General features: G+C 37.7%; 1 protein-coding gene across 3 annotated transcripts; it reads right to left on the bottom strand.

Moving 5' to 3' along the window:
* Positions 1 to 7,108: 7,108 nt before the first annotated feature.
* Positions 7,109 to 23,655, bottom strand: avpr2ab (arginine vasopressin receptor 2a, duplicate b). Of its 3 annotated transcripts, none has more exons than XR_014530219.1 (7): positions 23,223 to 23,655; positions 16,130 to 16,471; positions 14,740 to 14,985; positions 14,438 to 14,584; positions 13,234 to 13,864; positions 7,327 to 10,042; positions 7,110 to 7,278 (listed from the first exon to the last, which is right to left on the bottom strand). XR_014530219.1 is itself a non-coding variant. In XM_083521215.1 (6 exons), the coding sequence occupies exons 1-6, from the start codon at positions 22,542 to 22,544 to the stop codon at positions 9,840 to 9,842; spliced, it is 1,596 nt and encodes a 531-aa protein (XP_083377341.1). In that variant the 5' UTR covers positions 22,545 to 23,000; the 3' UTR covers positions 7,109 to 9,839. The 3 variants fall into 3 exon arrangements, 1 of the variants encoding a protein (XP_083377341.1); XR_014530220.1 differs by having other exon boundaries at positions 23,072 to 23,645; XM_083521215.1 differs by lacking the exon at positions 23,223 to 23,655 and adding an exon at positions 22,518 to 23,000 and having other exon boundaries at positions 7,109 to 10,042.
* Between the last annotated feature and the right edge of the window lie 571 nt (positions 23,656 to 24,226).

Raw genomic sequence — 24,226 nt, 5'->3', positions numbered from 1 at the left:
CAACGCCCAAACAAATCTCAGCTCACACGTAATGTTATGCACATTAATTTCAATTTACAATAGCTATAGAGAGAACCAGATGTAATGTTTGTCACAGCTTCAAAAATATTTCAAAAATAAAATATTTCCAAATCACTCCAATTTTTCAACGGTACAATCAAGTGCTAAATGAAGAGGTGTGCTTTTTCATTAAAACAGGTATTTCCTTTTGGAAAGGCTTTGCATTAGATTTTTGCATTAATAAGCATTTATGAGATCAGGCACTGATGTCATATTAATGGAGGGGCTGGGGTGAAGTCAGTGTTCAAAGGTGTTCTATAGGTTCGAATTCAGAGCTCTGTGCAAACCATTTGAACTCTTTGATTTTATTCTTGGAGCTCGCTTTGTACCCAGGGGAAGTTTAGTTGTGATGGTCAGGTGTCCACAGACTGGATGTTCATTAGTCATTTAGAGTAGTGATAGTCATTTACAGGTCAGTTATCAAGTCATTTATTGACATTTTAATGAAATAATAAAAGCGAAAAATATATATTTAAAAAAATATATACTGTCTGGACAAAGGTTTGTGGACACCTGATCATGAGATTTGTATGTGCTTTTTTAGCCCAGTCTGATAGCATTTCAGTCATGAAATGTAATCTATTGATTCGTGTTAATAGGAACGAATTTCCCTCTTTTTCGTGTCTCTGAAGACTTTTTATGTAATGTATTTCAATAGGAAGGATTTTTGGTGCCTCTGCCAAAGTTTTCTTTCTGCCACTGGATACCACAAAGTAGCACTATTACTCAAAATTTAAGCAGGAGATTTTATCCTTGTTTTTTATTGCTTTATATTCGGTAAGTTTCTCGCGATTATAAACCATCGTCAGTGGTTCCTTCATGTCTGGTTAATTAAGGAGAGTGCAATAATTAGAGACACACACTTTTATAACAGTATTACCCTGACCGTACTCCTAATTGTATATTTTCTGCCTTATTCTCTGATGACAATGAGGAAAAAAGTCAGCATTACCCATGATCCTCAGCCTCTATTGCTATGGAGACCGAGCCAGACCGTGGCAGTCATGCTGAGTGACACGAAAAAAGAGGGAAATTTGTGTCCATGAACACAAATCAATAGATTAAAGTTCATATCACAAAATGCTGTGAGATTTGTTTTGGGCATCCCATTCCACACTTGCTGCTCCAATCTTCTTGGAAAGCGTTTTACTATATTTTAGAGCGGGCTTATGGAGATTTGTGTTCATTCAGCCACATGGGCGTTAGTGAAGTCAGATGTAGACTGAGAAAGCCTGGGTTGCAATCAGCATTTATTATGGTTTTTCTTCTATTGCTTAACATGGTGCAAACTTTACTGAGATCGGACTTTTAAGTGCAATGATATTCATAATATGCATCTGTATATATATGATAATCAAAATGTAGCTCTATACAACTATTCTGCTAAAATAATATGACAATTATTTTACAGTAAGGGCTTCTGCCTGCTGAAATTCCCAATTTCAGACATAGTCTCAATATGTAGCGGTGCAGTGGCTATTAGCTGCTTTCATTCACACAAGTTTGCTAAGATATCACACACTATTGTGGATGCCTAAGATTTGTATGATTTTTTAACTTTGTGTTCCACATTTAGTCACTGTTTGCTATAATAACCTCCACTTTTCTGGAAAGATGTTCCACTAGATGTTGGAGTGAAGTCAGGTACTGATGTAGGGAGAAGAGGCATGAGGTGCAGTCAAAGGTGCAGACAGTTTTCCAATTCTTTTCAAAAGTGTTCAATTTAATAATTTGGTCAGAGCTCTGTAGTATGGAACCACTCAAGATCTTTCACTCCAACCCATGCAAACCATTTCTTCATGAAGCTGTCTTTGTGCACACAGGCAATGTCATGCAAGTTTGGATCTCCTAGTTGAAGTGAAGGGAAAATTGAATGCTACTGCATCCAAAGACGTCCTATAGTGTTGTGTACCTTCAACTTTGTGGTAACAGTGGAAGAACCACATATAGCTGGAAAAGTTAGGTGTCCCAATATTTTTGCCTACACAGTGTATTTTGGATTAATAAGAATTAAAAAAGATTTGTGCGTGGTCTCTTGCGGTTGGAACTGTGTTGAAATAATAATAAGCTGGATAAAAAGCTGTAAAGTATATTTAGTGTATATTTTTAATGTTTCTTGTTATTTTGTAACTGCACTTGGAAACAATAAAACCTAAAATATGCTAAATCCTGGGGGGTTATTTAAGTTGAAAAAAATGATCTTTTCATAAAAGACCTGGAGGGATATGAGGAAACAAAAGAAACTTTGTATGATCACAGTATGATTCAAGTACATTGTCATTTTCATTATGTCTGTAATAAAATACCAATGGCGAAACTCAGATGACAGGCCTGTGGAGGTTTCTTGCCTTTTCTCATCACATTCCCTTCATATTTTACTCTTAATAGCAACAACCAGTAAAAAGGTTTGCAGCATCGTAAACGAATACACTCCACATGACATCCTGGCGGCTCACATATCAAAAAGTTTCCAAAGATTATTTTAATGCAGTTTTGAATTTATAATCGACAAAACGTGTATGTGGCTTTTGCAAAGATATCTAGTCCCACTAGATGACCATGAGTGTGTGAGTGTATGTGTCACGTGTAATTTATGTGAGATAAGCTCCGGAACCTCTGCAAACCGGACCAGGATAAAGGGCAGGATAAAATGATTGAATGCAATAATAACTGTATTTTACTTCAAAGTAAGATTGAAGGAACAGTTTAGGAAGACATATTGCTTGTCTTACTGTAAAACACAAAGTCTAACAGGCCAAGGATTCCTTCTTCAAGATTTATGAAGCGACAGTGATTTTTTTTTTTATAACTATGGTCTATGGTTGGCATTGGCTTGCACTCGTGTGATCTTCAGAACACAGGCCACTTTGTAGCTGTGTTCTCATCCTGGAGCTCATAAATTTATCTGAATTTGACATTTGTTCAATTTTGGTTGTTGCTTTTATACAATTAGGTATTGATATCACACCTTTGAACACAGAATATTTCAGACCAAATGTATAATCACCTCAGGTTAATATGAAATTATGTGAAGCTTTTTAAAACTCTCTAGACAAAATACAGCTGATAGAGACTAGTGTGTGGATGCAATAGGTAAAGTCAAATTCTCTAAATGAATGAATGAATGGATGGATGGATGAATAAATGAATGAATGGATGGATGGATGAATAAACGATGCTCGGGCAAGGCATTTGGCCAACTTAGCCACAGAAATGAACTGCTGCTTAATTCATTTACCTAGCTGGAACTGCGCACATTGAATTTACACCTTTTGCCAAACAGATAGATATAGGTATATATAGGCATTTCTTTTTAATATAGTGAATATATTCTCACTGTTATTCTCTGTTGCAAAAAGACGAAACACACACACACACACACACACACACACACACACACACACACACACACACACACACACACACACACACACACACACACACACATACACACACACACACACACACACACACACACACTCACTCACTCACAAACACACACAGGTGTTAGAGTTTTTCTTACATTGCTTTTTTCTTTTCTTTTGATTTCTTTGGATTTCACTTCACTTGCGATAGGAGATCCGAACCTGTTTCAGCATGATAATACCCCTGTGTGCAAAACAAACTCCATGATAATATGCTTTACATTGGTTGAAGTTAAATATCTTAAGTAGCTATATCTATCTATAGAGCTTTAACCTCAACCCTAGTGAACAACTTTGGGATGAATTGGAATGCTGACTGCACCCCAGGCCTCCTCACCCTACATCAGTACCTGACTACTAACATCCTTTAGGCTGAATGAGCCGAAATCTCCCCAACCACACCAAGATTTAGTGGAGCATCTTCTCAGAAGTGTGGAGGTTATTATGATAGCAAATAGGGAATAAATGTGTAATGGGATTTTCAAAAGTCACATACAAACCTTAGGATCAGGTTTCCACAAACTTTTGTCTATAGAGTGTGTATGTGATATTTTAGCACATTTTTGTGAATGAAAGCAAAAGTTTACCAAACTGTTTTACAAAATTGGAGTAAGTTTTCAGGATTTTTTCAGATGAGTTTCATAAGCCAACATTTTTAGCATCCTATTTGGGTAAATAAAAATAGATGCAGATGCATATCATATTATTCATAGCAGTGCACTAAAAGCTCAGTAAAGAAGGGACCATGTTATGCAATAGGGGGAAAAAAAAAAGATTTTTCTATAATTAATGCAACCCAACAGAGAAAATAGCACTAAAAAAAGAGAAGAAAAATTACCTGAAAAACTATCTGAATAGATTTCTAGTTTTGGTTGTGAGTTTTTTTGCACATATGGTTGAAAACAATTACTTCCCCACAATAGCTAGGGTGTAATATGTCCAATATGAGCAATCTGGGATTCAGCCAGTGACAGGTCCTCTTCTATCCTACTATTAGCTTAAAACACATTTGAAACCATTTTGTTTCTCTTAGTCAGTCCATCTGCTCTTTTCTTTCTTTTTTTTCCTAATTTGGACTTTTTTCAATTCGTGAAGAAATAGATTCTTAATTGCAAACATGTGTTGCTTTTCTTCCTGACAGAATTTTTTTCGACACTTTTTTCCTACAGTAATGTCTCTTTTGGAGCTCTTTACAGGTCAGTTCTCCAGAGTCCACTTGCCTGTGTACGTTATCAATACTAACAATTGGCTGTAAGGGAGCTCATTAGCACTAACCAGACGAACAATGACTCATCATATAATAGTGTGGAGACTTAAAATAGACAGCAGAGACTTTAACACTGCTTTATACAATCTCTCTTATGCTTTACTTACTTTAGATTTAAATACTAGGGTTTTTTTTATGTTTTTTATTTTTACTATAGGTGGTCTGGTCACTTAAGGAAAAATATGTGTGTGATGTAACTGTGAATATGAGAGTGTGAAGAAATACTGATATCTACTCTTGGGTTTGGACTGAGTATCAGATTTGCATGTGAATTTTAACATTCCTTTTTTTATTCTCTAAAGCAATACCCCAACTGCAGCTGTTCTCCAAACTTTGTACCTCCATATAGAATAAAAATTATTCCTATATTTTCTGTATTTCCTTTATTTAATACAATTTTTGTATCTACTCAGAAGGCCAATTCTTTGCAAGGCATATTGCATCAAACTGAAGACACTTGGGTTTGAGATCAGAAGTTGAAAATTAACCAACAGACCAGAATGACAGCTTGTATTTCCTGATATTTGCATTAACAAATTAGAGCAAGGCACCTTTGATGCATACCACCCAATCTTAAGGTGAGCCAATTGGAAAAAGAATTGGAAAAGATAGACTTAAAAATTTGGGTTCATATCCAATGGCATGACATGGGCCAATGACATCACCAAACTGTTACTGTCTTTTTTCTTTCCTTTTTTCTTTGTTTGTTTTGTGATAATTCTTTCTTCAGTGTTAAAAAATATGCTCTAATTTGGTAAATGCTGGTGACTGACTTGGTCAGTATAAAAACTTCTACTTTTTCCCTTCTGAAGAAAATCTTTTTTGTTAGATCAGCATTGTGTTTTCATTCTCTTGCTGCATGATGAAGTTTCTCCCAATTAAATTAGATGCATTTTTTCATAAACTTCTGAATATATTCTCCTGTTATAATCTTTTTGTTGAAGAATGTGTTTTATCTCATGGTATGGACTCTGTATTTTTGCTTTTGGAACCTTCTTCAAGCTGCAAAATGTGATTCTTCACCCCTGACCTATGAAGTCTGTTGGTGACATCGCTTTTGTTTTTTTGGGGTTTTTTTTTTCACAACACTCATAATGTTTCTGTCATCAACTGCTGTTATTTTTTTTGCTCAATCTGTTCGCTATCTGGTTGTTATTACTCTGGTGGTTTATTTCTTTGTTTTCAGAACTTTTCAAGTTGTTGCATTGGCTGTGCCGAGTGCTTGTGTAATACTGTAGCTCTGATAAGTTCTGAGTTGTGTAACATGCCAAGATTTACATTTCAGGAAATGAAAGCTGAAATTCTAATCCATCATCTCATATTTATCTTTTGATCTCAAACCCAAATGCCTGCAACGCATACAAAAAAACACCCCAAAAAATTAGCCTTGTAATTCCAAAACCTTCAGAGGGAACTCTGTTGTCATTAGAGCAGCATAACAATGACAATAACTGCATTACCCTGTGGGGTGGCCCTGCCAGTGCTGATTGATGATGGTGGTGTGTTAATATGGCAGTTGGTGTGTTCATGCTGACAGTGTTGTTTGCTGTCCTGTTTCACTGGTTTCTGTAGAAGGGAGCTAAAATAAATGAGAGGGAACACTGCTTTGGAGTCATCAGAGGCCAGGCCAGAATTCTAACTAAAATACAACATGATAATTGTGTTGTTATTTGGTGAGACAGGGACAAGAGAATGACTTTTTTCTCCATTTATCTCTTTTCCTTTCTTACACTTTCATTGCTGTCATGTTTTATTTGTTTCCACCCTTTTCTTTTTCCTTTACTCTTTTATTCCCCTTTCTCTTAGCACTTCTTTCCTTTCCTTTCCTTTCCTTTCCTTTCCTTTCCTTTCCTTTCCTTTCCTTTCCTTTCCTTCCTTTCCTTTCCTTTCCTTTCCTTTCCTTTCCTTTCCTTCCTTTCCTTTCCTTTCCTTTCCTTTCCTTTCCTTTGATTTCATTTGATTCCTTTCCTTTCCTTCCCTTTCCTTTCCTTTCCTTTCCTTTCCTTTCCTTTCCTTTCCTTTCCTTTCCTTTCCTTTCCTTTCCTTTCCTTTGATTTCATTTGATTCCTTTCCTTTCCTTTCCTTTCCTTTCCTTTCCTTTCCTTTCCTTTCCTTTCCTTTCCTTTCCTTTCCTTTCCTTTCCTTTCCTTTCTCTTTTCTGCATGTCTAAGAGTAGAAAGGTATGTTTGCACTTATCTTTTCTCTCTGCACTCTGCTATGCTGATATTATCACAATTATATTTATAAAAGAATAATGGTAGCACTTTGGTTCTGATTAGGAATAATTTTTTTGTATATTTCTGTTTAGTTAATTATTTGAACAAAACCAGTGAACCGCTGTAGGTATTTAAAACATTTATTACAATATTTAGCATAATGCAGATACCATACATAGGCACATATTTTAAATAAAATGTATTTCTGTGAAAAAAGAACAAGTTTATGATTATACTTGTAAAAATCCTGTATATATGTTCGAAATACAGACACAAAAGCTTCTTTAATAGCTGTTAGATTGCACAATAACTTCACTAGCTCATACTGAGTAGTTCAGGATCTCAACAAAATACTAACAAAGGTCATCTGTACATCACTTTAGACTTCCTATTAGTCAGATAAAAAATATTAGTCACTATAACTAATCATTAACTGAACGTGTTGTTTTGATCATTTGAGGGGCAGAGATGCAAAATGTATTATATAGTGACAATAAAAATGCTAAAAAATGGAGGAAAGAAATGGAAACATATGATATGGGAACCTTGCAGAGGTAAGAGTTTGTCAGTATGATATATTAACATATGTATATTTTCCCTCCTTCAACATACTGTTGAATTAGTACATTCGTAACATATTTTATACAAATAAGTTATTTTATAACTTTTGAACTTCTGATATAAATGGTCCCCTCATTACAACCATAAAACACATTTGTGAGAACAGAAACAGGCTGGAGGTAGAGCTGAAACTGTGGTAAAAGATAATATTTTATTCCATTATTCTTTACAGCACAACTGGCATATAATATAGAGATTATACGCCAGGGTACAAAAAGTTACACTGTCCATAGAAATTCATAATTGCAAAAAGCTACATTTATTCTTACTGTTATAAGTGTAAAGTTATAAGTGGGTTTTGCTTAATTGTTGGAGCCTACATGATAAAATCCTATGCAAAATGCTGCAAAATAAAACGTATGAATATACTATAAAGTAACAGTATACTGGTCGCACCAATTTAGAAGAGTGAAGGCTGCACCAGCATTTGTTTTTTAACCACACTGCGTTGTACCTTAGTACTGTTACAGGATTCACCTTAGCCTTGTGCCCACACAAGTGATTGTAAATGGAGGGACTCTGCTGTGCTTTTATTGATTTTTTTTTCCTGTGCTCTATGTCATTGGTGGTATGTACTTTCCTGAAACTTGTGTAATATGTAACTGTGGTTTTACAATTGGTGGAGAAGCACCAGGCTGGTTTCCTTGAGAACGAGTGGAAAAATCCCATTTGCTCTTTTCCTTGATGAGTACCAACAGCAATAATCATCACCTGAAAACCATGATCATAAAACTGTGAGTAGGCCATAAAAAGGTCTCTAAGCTACATCATGCTTGTCCTCTGGCTATTCAAATTCTGGGACTCAGGTGGCCTGGCGGCCCTTGATTTAGTCATGCTGATTTATTCGCAAAGCTTCATCAGCCTCTAACATTCAGGAGACTACCATGTCTGAGTTATTAATATCAACCATTCCACTCCTATTGCAGCCACTCTGCATTTTTCTTGGGCTGCAGCTTCAATGCAATTTTGAAGCTGAGACATTATGGGGAAAACTTGGTAGCTTGTTTGGATGATTATACTACAAAATTTTCATACAAAATGTTACATTGAGTGGAAAATCCCTATGTCAGTTTCGCTTTGGACAGCAGTGTATTCTCTGCTGCTGAGCCGCACTCCGGCACTGCACTCTAATCTTCAGAACACTCTGACGGCAGGCTGTCAGCACTTTCAGAATGAGAATCAGTCATATATGAGTGTGTCTCTGTATGCTAGGCAGCTGTAATAAGTTCCTCCAAGTGCTGCACTTCATTGTGCCATTGCACTGAAGCTCTTGCATTTGTCTCATGGCAGCTGCCAACTCCTCATCATTCTAACATGATAAAGGCACTCAGTCTTCCTGTTTGAGGGGGCTGAGCAGCCGAGCTTTCTGCCTAATGTTGTTCCTTTTTACCTTCCTAGGGAATCCATTTCAGATTTCAGGTGCACACGTCACTTCCTGCTGTGACCCTGCAGTGTTAAAGGAAAGAGAAACAGTTTCCAGTATTTACATAGCATTTTGAATCCAGAGGACAATTGTGAAGTAGGGGGTTAGAGTCACAGTCAAGAAATTACATCTTTGTTATCAGTATCCACCAAGGAAACAAGGGGTTAACAGGTGCACTCAACCATTTCTATCAGAAATGTCCCTGGCAGGCCAGAAAGAATAGACGTAGGACCATGTTTCAAATAACAATGTCCACCTCTTTAAAAGTCTGTAATTCTCTGATTTTCAGTTTTCTGAAGATCCTCATCTCTCACTGCAGTAATGACAAGCTCTAGTGCTCTAGCTCTATGCTCCCCCCCCCCCCCCCCGACACCTTCCAGTATTTCTTTCAAAGTAATACTGACGTAATTCTAATTTAGTAACAGAATCCTGAAATGATCCGTTCTGCAATGTCGGAGGCGTCTGCATCCACAATATTCTCAACCACTGTTACGTTCCAAACAGTAGCATCTGCTCATTGGCTGGTCCTCTACCAGTCTGGATGTCCAGCCACCTGGCAACGTCTCACATTCTCACAGCTTATTCTGGAGTGTCCCAACACACTCAAAAACACATACATACATTCACACACAAGTGTACATAAGAGTCTGTTCCACTGCTTATATTCACATTACTGAACATATGGTGCACCTGTATTATGGTTTGCTGCTTCTTGTGGGGCATCGCCCTTTTACGTATAGCTAATTCTAAACTGTGTAAGCATTGTAAGCACTGGTACACTTGAATTTCAGTCTGGTGGTTTATTCATGTTTGTTCATGTGTGCATGTCAGTAGATACTGTCCTTGGTGGTGGTTGAGGTGTGTGTGGTGGTGGAGTCGTCGGGCAGCGAACCACGACGTGGACTGGGCACGTAGCAGCGCAGCAGAGCGAGCAGCTCGCGTGACACACTACTGGAAAAAGCTGTGTAGATCCAGGGATTTGTGCATGAGTTCAAGCTCGCCAGCAGCATCAGGATGGTGAATGCTACTCCTACAAAACAGAATTCATAAAAATTAAGCTGAGCAAAATGTTTTTTATTTATTTATTTTGATTCATTTGAAATCAACTCAGACAACTAATTAATATTAAAAACAAATAAGTTTAAAATAGAATTCATGTAAGAAACCTGCAAAACCTAAGGCATACAGTAGTTTTTTTGGAAAAGATTTTCAAAACTTTTGGTTGATCTTGCAGCATACAGTGTTTTTTTTATTACAGGTTCATTTTTTTCTTCTAGGTTCGCCACACAGTCTAGGTTTGGAGTAGCTGTTGTTAAATCATATTTTTAGGTCCTGAATCATTCTCTTATGTCATCCAGATTTAGGCCATCTCAGGACCACCAATAAAACTGCTTCCAGGTCCGGGCTGCCAGAAGTACATATTCAATGTATTTGAATGTACTGGCTTTGAATAAAACTAATTCTAATTACAAGTCATCGAAACAGCTGAATAGAAGTAAATCTTATCTTCTCTGGCAACATAGTCCTTTTTAAGCATAAACTTGGACCTCTTTCTGTGGCAAATTGATATTGGTTTTGTAAATAAAAGAAATTGTCAAATCTATCTTTGACAGCACAAAACTAATTTTTGTTCCTGCTTACCAGGAAAACCTTATTACAGCTAAATATTACACAGTGTGAACCAAATTATGCAAATTATTTTAGAAGATGGCTGTATGTATGGTACTGTCTTTAAGAATATTTGAAGGGTATACACTAACCCAAACGTTTTTCTATAAAGGGGCAAATGATGCTTGATTGAGGGCCGTGGACCGGAAAAAAACCAAATTATACCATTATAATGGCATTATACCAAACATTATATTAAAATTAAAGTCTGTGGCTCCTTTCATTTATGATTTTAATATAAAAAAATAAACATAATTAACCATTACTCTGTAATCTGCTTAACTAATGCAGCTTTATTTTCAAAGTTCTAATTCAGTGAAACTTTCAGTACAATAAGAAACAACCCAATTCATTGTACAATAGAGTTCACTGCCTTATACAGCTATTCAATGATCTCTAACAAGAGATCTAGAGCTGGTGCTTATTTTTTCCTTTTTATCTAAAATGGTGGGCCAAATCAAAGGTCACCATGGGCCCTAGTTTGGGGAACTCTTGTTTTAAAATGATCCACAATGCATCATGTCCAGCAACACAAGTCATTCTCAGAACTAGTAATAAGATAAACAGCTAAAATTACTATGCTTATTTTCTAGAATCCAATTAGTCAGTACCTTAAAAAGATGAAAATAGAAAAAGGCATGGCAAACTTTTTTAAATTGTTGATTGGATCACCCAGTCTGAAGGACTTCTATTTGTACATGGTTTTTACTGTAGCTTTAAACAGACTCTATGCTAATTAGTATCGAAACGCGCATTCTTGTTTCACTGGTTTAGCATGATCTCTGTAAGCTAGTCTTTGCCATTCAAGATTACTCTTGTAGAGCAGCCATGCTCTCTTGCTAGGCCAGGGCAGCACCAGCCCTGAATAATTCAGATATATTTTAAGTAGAAAGTCTACATATAGGCATTAAACGCTACACCAGGCCAGCTGACAAAACAGTTAGTCACTGAATAATCTGAAATAATAGATCATTAGTGCAATATGAGAGCATGGACATACGGTACTAGTCGTACTGCCAACTCAGAGGCCATCTGTTTGGTGAGGCATTGGTTACTCGGCAACCGGCTGGGCAAACTGCAAGAAGCCCACTTTAATTTAGACATGGAAATGCTGCACAGGGTCAGCGAGATTACAGTATACCTATGTGCGGTTAAATGTGCACAGTCAACTGCCTTCATGACAAAAGATCGAAATAATGCATGCAATGAGTAATATGAAGCTCATAAACTGCATCTTGTGTGGACACTTTTGCATAATTGTTAGGTATTACTTCATCTATTATAAAAGTTCCTATTGTTATAGATGTCTTATACAGGATGTGTGCAACCTCATAATTATTCCCTTAAAAAAAAACAAGGCATGATCAAAGCTACAAATGAGTTTCCTTAACTAAGTATGAATTGCAATTAATATTTTCACAATTTATTTTTTTTAAGATTCTTTAGTGTTGAGATGTAGATTCTAAAGTTTTTTTAAGGCACTAAAAATAATTTCTTTGTAAAATGTCTTTGTAATACTTAAGAGCAGCAATCTGATATGGCACTTATCCAATACTGGCCTGATACAGAAATGGTGGCTTGAAAATTAGTGAAAGCATAACAGGTATTGGATTCTGTTACAAATGTCAAAATTTTTTAATAGCTTTGGAAATAATTTTATTTTATAAATTATATTTACTTACCCTTTGTACATATATTTAAACTTGAATATTTGTTTTCAAATACAAATTGTATTATATTTATTATATTTACAATGTAAGTGATTGTTGTATGAACAAGGAGAACTCTAAAGTAAAAAAATATATATTTTTTTAATCTTAGTACTTCATGAAGCAAACAATATGGATCAGTATTGGCTAATTCTAGAGGTTTCAGTATTGTTATGAAAAGAAAAAGTGGTGTTATACATTATAATATCCCTAGAAGATTTATTTAGAAATAAGATTATTATTAATTATAAAGTATAACATATTTATATCATTATATCTAATACAACTGAACAACGATTAAACGAGGTTAATTATGTTCGGTACTATTTAAAAGACAAGTTTTCTGCTGGGTTTTTTTACTGCTGGAAACATTTTGAGAGCTCCATCATAAAAAAAATCCTCCTTACATGTAATAATGAAACCCATCTTATAAAACAGATGCAGATTAATAATACCAAGCATTATTTATGGTTATTTTCGATTATTTCACAACCATTTTTTGCTTTACTTAGTGTGTCAATACTTTTGGAAGTGACTATGTGTGGGTGGATTTCCTTTTGTCAAAGAGCTCTCATTTTCTTCATTTGTTTCCTTGTGATCATCTCCTAGTGTGCACTAAAATTGATGAAATGTGCTGTGTGTTTACTGAGCACTTGACATGGATGAAAACAAACACCAAGAATGTAACCACGTTATTTATTACAGGCTGTGACCTGAAACTTGAGCACAGCTTTGAAGGAAGCAGATGAGCACAAGGAACAAATATACCTCTGCAGTTTTCTGCAGGTGCATTGAGAAACCATGTAATGAAAATGATTCACATAAGGAGGCTCTCTGCTCTAACCTTGGTCTGGAGGGTTCGGGTCCCAGGCTGCCCACAGCTGGACAATGAAGAAAGGAGCCCAGCAGATAGTGTAGACCAACACTATGACTAAAGTCATCCTCACTGTCTTTGACATGGCCTTAGAAATGCCAGGGGGTGGTGGAGGGGGAGGATCAGGTAACACATCTGGCCAGAGTTCAGGAGTTCCTAAAAGTTGGCCAGCCAGTGAGGATGAGGCTCTGGACTGAGCACATGCTGTCAGGGCACGTGGGTGAAATAGCTTAGACGAGTCAGGAGTGAATTTCTCTAAAGGCGGACTGCTTGATGTGGAGATTTCTGTGGATGGGAGGGGCACGGAACAGGGATCACAGGAATCACAGGGGTTGTATGTGGAGTTTCCAAAGAGCTCAGCACTTGAGAGAACATCATATGAATTTCGATGGTCTGTAGGGGCGGAGTTACAGCAACGACATCCATGGATGTCAATTTGATGATTATGGCTGCTGTGTGAGTCTCTGTCTCTTCCAGACCTCCCATGATGTCCTTCTTTCTGAGGGAAATGGAAGACCACAGAGTTCCTCTTAAACTCCGCTGTCACCATTCTCTCCGACTTCAGGTAGATATTGTCATGGATCTCTCTAAAGATACGCACCTGGGATGGAAGGATGAAACAGTTATTTGATATCTGCAAGGAAAAGTTGAAGAGTTCAAACACTGCTGATTTCATTACTTTACTATGGTTACAATCTTCTCAATTGTAGTTGCTGTAATAACAGTAAAGGTTTTGGTATTGAGACTCTCATAGTAGGACGTCATCTGTGGTCATGGATCATATTATAATCTAAAGAGACCCAAAATGAATCTCTATGGGGGATTTTTCTTTCTAAACAGTTCCAATGTGGAGTCGTGGCTTAGAAACACAACCTTTAGCGTTGTCGGAGAGCGATGGTAGCAACTCCAACTGCAGCCCGTAACTGCTGACATTGACAAAGTAGACTGATCTGATAAGCTCTGTCAGGCGCATTCACATGGCCAGAGTCACATGGGTCTTGGTACATACTGTACACTTGCCCACTAACCATGAAGGGAAGGTTCGGCCAGATAAACTCGCAAACAAAAATTTAAATTATGTTGTCAGCCAGAAGATCCAAGATATGGAGTGTAATGATCATTTTTAGAGATAGACAAATAAGACACTTTGAAAAGAAGAAAATGGCCAGATTACCTGACAGACTGTAATGATCATAGCTGGTAGAATGAACACAACTATAGTCATCCAGGTGACATAGGCTTTGAGACCCCACGGCTCAATAAAGTGGCCCCAGCACTCAAATTCTCCTGGCAGGACTTCAGTCCGTGAGAAAATAAACACCTATAAAGGAAAGTTTACATAAGGGCATCACAACAACTCCTGTGTACCAAAAATACAAAATGCAATAACCCCTCATAAAGCCCAGATATAACTCACCATCTCCTGCCAGATTTATTTAAACCAAGTTCATGCTCATCATAATCTGCCCTTCTCACCTGTGGTAAACTAAGCACCAGGGCCAGGACCCAGGCCAACATGATGGGTGTGTTCCAGCATGAAGGTTTGCCTCCACGATACGCTTGCAGAGGGCAGCAGATGGCATAGTGGCGGTCCACTGTCATGGCCACAATCATGTACGAGGAAGCAAACATGCCCACAATCTGCAAGTACTTGACAAAGCGGCACAGAGCATCTGGGCCCTGGAAGCGTTCCGTGATATCCCACAGCAGCTGTGGCAGCACCTGTGGGAGTAACAGAGATGAAACCGACTAGATAAATGGCACGCCCTGAAGCTCACTGACAATTTATTGTTCAAGGCTTTAAACTGTGACTCTGAAAAAGGAAGGAAACAATATCAAGATCTCCAGTATGTTCCAGATAAGGGCAATTACTTTCCTGCATAGTGCAGTAAACATAATATGAAATGAAGGCTTTTATATAATCTAAACAAATATATAATATTTTAATACCTAAAGCTCATTAGGTATTCTGTAATTCTACAAATGCAACCATCCTGTATTTTTTGTCACATCTTGTCACATGCACACACACACACACACACACACACACACACACACACACACACACACACACACACACACACACACCTGATAAGGTGTCGTTTTATTTTTACATTTTATTTCTTGATATTGCCTCTGTGTTCCTCAAAAATCTTTTTTTTTTGTTATCCTTATTATTGTTATTTCTATATTTCATGGATTTTTTTGATCAATGCTCAAGGTCTTTCTAAAGGGGTCAAAATATTTAATACACTGTGCTGTGTTTTCCAGAAATTATTTGCAAGTAAAAATAATTTTGAACATTCTAAAGATTAATCAAAACACTAATGGCAATGCCAGTTTTCCAGTTTGTCCAGTTTCTGTCAGATTGCCTCCTGATCTGCTGTGTTACACTTTTCTGATGATGGTAGTATTATTTGCATTGGCATTATTTGGTAGGTTTGTTTGGGTGATGTGCAGTGGAACCCGATACTTTGGAGTGGAACCCGATGCTTAAGGGTTTGGTGTGTTGTTCATTCTGAAATGCTACGATTAAAACAGTTAATATTTAAAGAAAACAATTGAATCCACAATACAGGTCATTTGCGTTTGCATTATTTGAGTAGGTTTGTTTTTACAATTAATGCCAGGGTTCAAGGAAATACATCCAATACATACAAATATCACTGTTACAGCAGCATCGTAGGAAGGTTTCTTAACAATTTTGTGTTGTGGAATGGGGAAAAAGTCAGAATGTCAGAGAATAAATTAGGACCAAACCACCACAGATGTTTTTGCAATTTGCAATTATTTTTCTCTTAAAAGATCGTTCTTGTTTATCTTCTTTATTCAGACTACCTAGTTCCCAATCTATATAAGTAAATACCTGGAAGAAGGCCACAACAAGATCAGCCACACACAGGTTGATCATGAATAGGTGCATTGGTGCGTGGTGCTTTCTCCTGCGCAGTAGCACCCACAGAACAAAGATGTTGCCCAGTGTGGTAAGTGCCAGCACCAGGCTAAGCACTCCGATCTCAGCCTTTGCTAGAGCCTGGTCCCGTACCCTGGCTGTGCCCGGCTGCAGGGTGGTCACCTCGGTGCTGTTCTGCGAGGGCAGCAGCCACAGGAAGGTCTCGGTGCTGCTGAAGCTACTGCTCAGGTTGAACAGAGAACGATTGGACCGAGCTAAATCCACTTCCCAAGAGGCTGCTGTCATGCCTGTGGCCTAGAAACAAACATCAAGAAGGTTAGAGGCAAAAACAACAGGGGTGCGTACCTGCGCCAATTAAGACACACTGTTTTCACAAACAGGTCTGAATCTTTTTAAGTCCGAGCTGGCTTTAGTTGTCAGATTGCTGTTCTCTTGAATTGCTCTCATTTGGAGGGATGCGAACGGAGGAGGCGGTGAAGGCTAAACAGGTTGCATATATCAAACGAGCTCATTAAAATAAGTATATCTTCATCTTGCTCAGCAGATTAACTGTGCAGCCTCAGCTATTGTTTTAGCAATGTTAGACAGAAAGTGCTTAAGGCTCCTATTAAATCCACTCTGTCTTTTCAACCAAAACATAAATGCAATTAAATCGTCATCATGTCTCGTGGATCAGTTTTGAGGCATTTTCCCCCTCACACATCAAAGTCAACATGAGAGATGTAGTGCATAATTAAAACAGACTTCAAATAATAATTTGGGCCTTGAAGCCTGTGAGAGGTCTGTACTGTGTAACTGGGCTCTGTGCTTTCTTTGTAAAGGTCCTGTTACATAAAATGTCTTGCTTACAAATCTTCAGATAAAAACTAACAATGATTGGTGGTCCTTTTCATGTTAAATCATAATTAATGATTCGTTTAAAAAAAAAACCTGCTTTGTTCTTTTCTATTGAACATACTGTTTCCTTGTCACCTCACATAACAAGTTGTCAGTTTGGAAATGGAAAGACTGGTGAATCTGTGAAAGTCTGGGTAAATGTTCCCGCTGTCCTATTGTCTAAAGCCGTGAAGCTAGACTCTGGTCTGGCTTCCTGTAACCAAAATTATTTACATACATGCATATGACCAGATAAGGAAAACAAATCTGCTACAGAAACCAATTGCTGGTTCGGAGTTGCTTATTTTATACCAGTGGTGTCAAACTCATCATAATGGGGGCCAAAATTAAATACTGGGTCTAAGTAGAGGACCAAAAATGGTCAACATTTGATGAACAACAAGATACAGAATAAAGTGTGAAAATAAAACATGACGTAAAAGCAGAACATTCTGCTGTTATGCACATTTGCCTGACTGAGACGCCTGGCATCGTTTCTTGGCTGTCAGTTCCACTGCCGTTCAGGGTAAGGTTCTGTGCTGTGGCAATTCTTGGATAGCATGAAGGTGTGTATCAGTCAGATGACTCCTGTGTGTGCTTTCGTTCTTTAGAAAATTGCTTACACAGATGTGTACTTCCAAACATTGTAGATCAGCCTGTAGGTGGACATGGGGCATCGTTTCAGGGATGAAGCATAGAAACTGTGCAGCGCCTGAGTTTGACATGTCTGTTTTATACACTGATGAACTCTACTGCACTACTTTTATAAATCCTGGATTGCCAGCCAGTTGATGATGCTGTGTAAAGTAGTCATGATGTTCATGAAGATATAAACAAAAATAAGTGCTTTTATTTGTAATACTTCTACGACCGAGTCAAGTGTTTTACATGATTGTAGAGGCTTTTAAATACGCTCTCAAGAGACATTGATGAGGAAAAGGAATGATAAGAGATGAAGGAGTGCAGTTGATTTTTATAGAAACAATCAATAACTGCTGATCAAACACTGCAGATGTTCCTGGACTTGTCTATAATTTACTAACAGAGGGTTGGGTAAATGCACATGTTTAACAATTTACTGTGTGGTCTTATTGTTTTTGTTGTTGATTCTATTTTGGTGGGTTCTGGATTGCTGGCTACAGTTTCACGATAAAGCTTTTAAGAAATTTGTAGCAATCTCACAACACAGATGGTGCCAATGTATACTATACCCTTCTGAAATGTCAAAAGGAGACTGGTGTATTCTATTTGTGGACAGAGTATGTACAATTTCTGTCATCTATTTCAGCATCGTCTTCCAGAAGCACGAGCTGTGTTTGTATTTTTTCAGTCTTTATTTGTTCCTGTTTATGTGTCTGGGTTTCGTTTCCCCACAATATGCACTACGTCCGTGAGTGATGTTTAACTAAGTTTCAACTGTGCAGTTTTGATGAGTCTGTGCCCACAGTAGCTTTAGATACTTGTTCTTGGCTGACACAAATGGAACCTGATGTTGTCTTCTACTTTTGTAGCCCATCTGCCTGGGGTTTGGTGTGTTGTGCTTCCTGTGATGTAAGGAGTTATTATTTGTATTACTGTAGGCTTCCTGTCCGCTCAAACCATCTGGCCATTCCCCTCTGACCTCTCTTGTCAAAAAGGCATTTCTGCCCACAGAACTGACACTCAATGGATTTTTTTTTACAGCATTCTGTTTAAACTTTTGGAACTATTGTGTATTTGTAAATCACAGCAGATCAGCCATTGCTGACATACTCAAAACCTGTCTGGCACCAGCAACAACGACTGCAGAGGTCACAGAGTCACTGAGATCACATTTTGATGTTGGATGTTTGCTCTTGGCATAACTGGCTGAATAACTGCATGAATAAGCAGAGGCAAGGGTGTAGGTGACAAAGTGACCAAGTACAGCATCGCACCCAATTGAGTACACCCCTCATATTTCAGCAACCATTTTAGTATAACTTCTCAAGGAACAATGCTATAGAAATGAAACTTGGATGTACGCATATATTTAGAGTAATTAATGTGCAGCTTGGATAGCAGTATAGATTTACTGTCCTTTAAAAATAACTCAACAATGGTGCTCACACAAAATATTAACACTTTGGACACCTAGGGTGTACTTACTTTTATGGCCAGCTTTTTTGGACAATAATGACTGTATGTTTAGTTATTATTAAGACAGTAAATCTGTACTGCTATACAAGCTGCACACTGACTACTCTAAAATATATCCATGTTTCATTTCCATAGTATTCTCCCTTTAGAAGATAAAATGTTGGTTGAAATGTGAGGGGTGTACTAACTTTTGTGAGATAATGTAAGTGTGCACTCAACTCTTATTCAGAGATTTATCCACTCTCTCTCGTGTCTGTTCTTCATGGTTGTTTTAAACCAGCAATGTCCTGCCAGTGATTCTATATGTTCTTTGGCAAAAAAATATAAATACATGTAGGTATATTACAAGCTGATTTAGAACAGCTAACTCTATCTTTTCATACAGTACATCCAGACAGACGTCATACTTTCCTTCATGCCTGCACGCACATTCTCAGCATGCCACTAGCCGGTTGCTTCTTGGAAAACAAATCTCTCTATTTGATCATCTTCTTGAAAGCAAGACTCACAGGTGCTAACATTGTGTTCACTGGGAATCTCAAGGGGCATCTGCAGCAGGTGACTAGAACCGTGAAGTGTGCTAGAAATCGAAGCTGACTCCAACAGAGCTCCAGAAATCTCCAAAGCTTTATTCCTGTTTCTATTCCATTTGTATAATTTTTTTTTCACTTCAGCGCTGAGATCTCAGATCTCGTTACACGCGTCCACTTTTTTTCCCCTTTGATTTCTCTCTTTTCCTTTAATGCTCAAAAACAGCAGCAGCAGCCAGCGATAAGTTTCTAAATATATCTTAAAATCCCTGTTGCACGCCTCATCAAGGTCAGAGGGGTGAAAGATAAAAAGGAGAGCTTGAGTAAGAAGGTTTGGGCAAACCGCTGAGACCAGCACCATTTTTATCTGCTCTGTCTTTCTCCATCTTCTATTTCTTTCAATATATTGTGATCTGTCGAGTGAGCTGTAAATCCGTTTTTCTAACAGCAGAGGTTAATAAAAAAAAATAAAAAAAAGGAAGTATCGTGTTTGGGGAGATGGAGAATTGTGTTGTTTGGAAAGGGGATTTGGGGGGGAAGATGGAGTTGTTAATTTAATACAAGTTTATTTATTAGCACTGTTTTGTTTATTTCATACAATTTCGACAGAGAGCCAAATAGACACGCTTCTACACCTTGACGCATTTTCTCATCCTATTCCAAAATTAATACTGATACTGGGTTGTAAAATTGCCACTATTCATAAAGCAACCACACCCCATGTTTCTGTGTGTCTGCTAGTGCACATGTTTCACCCCTCAGCATCTGGTTGACTCTTCTATTTGCTCAATCCACTTCCAACCAGTTTCACCTTTAATGTTCTACCTCATGTGTTCGGTGACCTCAAGGCCCTGTTTAGGTCCCTCCTATAATCCTATAGGCAGACACACCTTCATTTCACTCACAGTTTTTCAAGATTTTAATTTAATTTTTCTCGTGGGAGAAAGGTTTTTTTCTTTTATGCACCTTAATAGCTAAATCTGAGTTCTTAAATTTTGAATAAAGACTAAACAATGACTTTGAGTAAAGGTGACCACTTCTCGCTACATTTTATATTTTGTAAGGTTGTCACGCAATTAAAGCAAGCACAGAGTTGGAAGGTAAGCGCGTGTGAAATTGAAGGAGAGAGAGTTACATACATTTGCTTTTATCTGGTAAACAGACTCTAATATGCACTAAGAACCAGAGCGTACACACATTAACCTCTCATAAACTGCCTTGTTCAAACACACTGCTGTATAATGTGTCACGCAACACATAAAACCATATCGTCTTCTTCTTAATATGTTTTTCCTCTTGGCATGGATGACAGATGACGATTTCCCTGTAACCAAAACTAAACACACACACATTCTTTTTCTCTAATGCAACATTCACTAACTCAAAAGTGACCCGGAGTGAAACCGTGTTTTTTTTATTTTTTTATTTTACAAATAAACTTTGTCACAATGTTCTCCATTAGAGAACATTGTGACATTCTGAGACTCTAGACTTTTTTTTACAAGCTTGAAACCGGTTTTGTTCATAGCTATGACTATAAAAAATGGTGCAGCATGCAATATTGCCACTTCACAGCTTGAGGGGCCCCAGTCTCATCCTGAGCTCCGGTTACTGTGTGCATTTTTATCCTCGTGGACGATTAGGTTTTCTCTAGGCTCTCCGGTGTCTTGCTTCCCCCTAAACCATGCCAGTAGGTAGAAATATGTAAATGGCCGAAGGGGTATATGTGTATGTGTAAATGTAGATGTGTATATATGCATTCCCGGCTCACACCCAGTGTAACCTGAATAGGCTTTATACACACTATGACCTGACTATGATAACAGCAATTTCCCAAGATAAATGAATGCCCTGTGTATTCTTTTTTTATTATATTTGCCAATATTTTAAGAGTGGACAGAAATACAATTGGTTATTTCGGACTATCTTGTATCTTGCCGATTGCACAACAGAAAAATATTTCTATGGCAGCAGTGGCCGGTAAAAAACACACACACACACACACACACACACACACACACACACACACACACACACACACACACACGTACCCACAGTCATTTGTATGTAGGTCAATATCTCTGCATTTACCCTGGGAGAGAGCAGTCAACATCTGTACCACTGGCCAAGAAGCCAGCAGGAGCCATCGACCTCCCGAGTCTGAATGCACTGAGGAATTGATGAACCGCCCATTAACTTCACAAACGATTTTAAAGCTCCTTCTTCTTCTCCATTCGCATTTTTAAAAAAACAAAAAAATAAATACTCTATATTTATATTTCTTTTATTTACTAACGTCAGAATAACATTCAGCTCCAGCAACTGCTTCACTCCTGCAGTAACCTTTTTAACATCTTTATAATCCCCAGCAGACTTAACAGTTCTTTTAAAGTCACACCCTAGCGATGTATTTCACACAATAAAACAATACATTATAACAAATAATGTGCTTTAATATTTCCAGCCTTTATTTCTGATCCTATACAAAAAAAAAAAGAAGGCTCAAGGACCAGCACACCTTCTGCGCGCATACGAAAACTGACAAAAACAAGACCCCGAACAAAACCTCCATACAAACGTGCTGTGAATGACTACAGAGCCTGAAATACATACAACACAACCCACACATACTGTAAGGCTTCAACGCACACGTTTAATATAGGGCACCTAATTCATCTAAAAACCGACGGCTCAATTCCTGCCCTATTTCTCCCACATCACACGTACCTCATCACACGTACCGCACTTTAGAGTCAAAATACTGGACAACAAATCGAACGGGGTGCGTGGAAATAACAGCCCGTGCAGCAACACACCATAAACACTGCAACCTGAAGTGTCATTTTTTCCACCAGTGTCTGTCTGCCAAAACAAAAATGTTTTCTTTAATTTTGCAAAGAAAAACAACAACTCTGCAGGCTGTAGTGTGAAAAGCCTGTACAAGCCGCTGATTTAGTCCCATTTGTTTTCATTCGGGATTTGTTTACTTGCAACTTCACAGTAAATCAACAGCTGCCCTGGTTTTTCATTAGACTTTCCTGTATAAAAAAAATTCCAGTGCATTTAACAAATAATTTAAACTACTTTGTTTTGAATCACACAATGCCAGTGAAAGTCTAAAACACTGACAAAAATAATGTAATAATAATTAACAGTGCTATTATATGCCTTCTGTTATCCTCCTCCTTGTTTTTTTTTTTTTTTTACTTGATTTTAAAGTAACGGACAGGAACCACTTTCTACATCCTCGAACAAACTGAACAGTGTAAACAGAGAGCGTGGGAATATCTGGGCTCCTCCACATGAACATCTGCAGAGCATCAAACTACACCTAGATGGGACGAATAGTTCTTGCACCCATATATCTTACCTGCAAAAACTATTCCAATGAAATGATAAATCCAACATGCCAGTGCAATCTGTCCAGTCCAACTAACTAAAGGTTTATTAGTGTAATTTCACTAAAGCCCAAGTGAGTTGTGTAAAGCAGATTAAATCCTGAGCCGTGTTTCTATACTGACCTTCTCAGTATCTTCAGCTCTGTCCAAGCGCTCTTTAATCCACACTGCTGTCCTTAATGAACACCCAGTCCGCTTTCTTCATTATTCTCACCGCCTTCACATTTCATTTCTCTCTCTTTTTTTTTCTCTCTCTCCCCGTCCACTCGGTCACCCCATCAAAACCATCGAAGTTTCATTCACAATTTCGTTGAATTGCACTTAACGCCCGAGCTGACAATTCATTATAGTGCCTGGACAGTGAGGTAAAGTTCTTTACATAATTATTAATAAACTCGAGTGACAGCTTGTTTCGCGCCACAGCTCAGTTATAAAAATAGAAAGAACGCAAGAAAGAAAAACAAGAGCACGTTTTCATGAGCTAGCGATTGTTGGCGTTTCCCCTTCTCTATTTATGTGTCCTATCTGAACGCCAATGGCTCCTGCATCTCCTCCCTCCAGTTCTCTCTCTCTCTCTCTCTCTCTCTCTCTCTCTCTCTCTCTCTCTCTCTCTCTCTCAAAGTGTAAGTGTGTGTGTGTGTGTGTGTGTGTGTGTGTGTGTGTGTGTGTGTGTGTGTGTGTGTGTAAGTGGAAGATTACAGTTTTACAAAATAGAATCAATATTCCGTCAGTGATTTGACTGATTTAAAGCACAGTAAATGGGTAGTTTAATTAGTCGATATTTTGTCATTAATTGGATTGATCAGTATCAGTATTATTAGTAGTTTCATTCGTTCCAATCTAATCTCAGTAATTGGACTGATCAATAACAGTATCGAGTCAGTAGTTTAATTAAAACCAGTATCACATTAGTGATTAATCAGTAATTGGGTTGATCAGCATCAGTATAAAGTCAGCAGTTTAATTAGAATGAATATAATCTCAGTAATTGTATTGGTCAGCATTAGTATTACGTCAGTAGTTTAATTCGAATTAATCTACTCTGAGTAATTGGATTGATCAACATCAGTATTAAGTCAGTAGTTTAATTAGAATTAATCGGATCTCAGTGACGGACCATTTTCAGT

This window comes from Silurus aristotelis (assembly GCF_946808225.1).
Source record: "Silurus aristotelis genome assembly, chromosome: 19".
NCBI lineage: Eukaryota > Metazoa > Chordata > Actinopteri > Siluriformes > Siluridae > Silurus > Silurus aristotelis.
This window is presented reverse-complemented; position numbering and strand designations above follow the sequence as displayed.

Coding starts and splice junctions, on each gene's coding strand:
- avpr2ab (XM_083521215.1), bottom strand. CDS start 22,544: ATGACACTTCAGGTTGCAGTGTTTATG. Junction 14,986..16,129: donor TTGTTGTGGCCTTCTTCCAG/GTATTTACTTAT, acceptor TTACTCCCACAG/GTGCTGCCACAGCTGCTGTG. Junction 10,043..13,233: donor CCCGAACCCTCCAGACCAAG/GTTAGAGCAGAG, acceptor TCTGTTTTGTAG/GAGTAGCATTCACCATCCTG.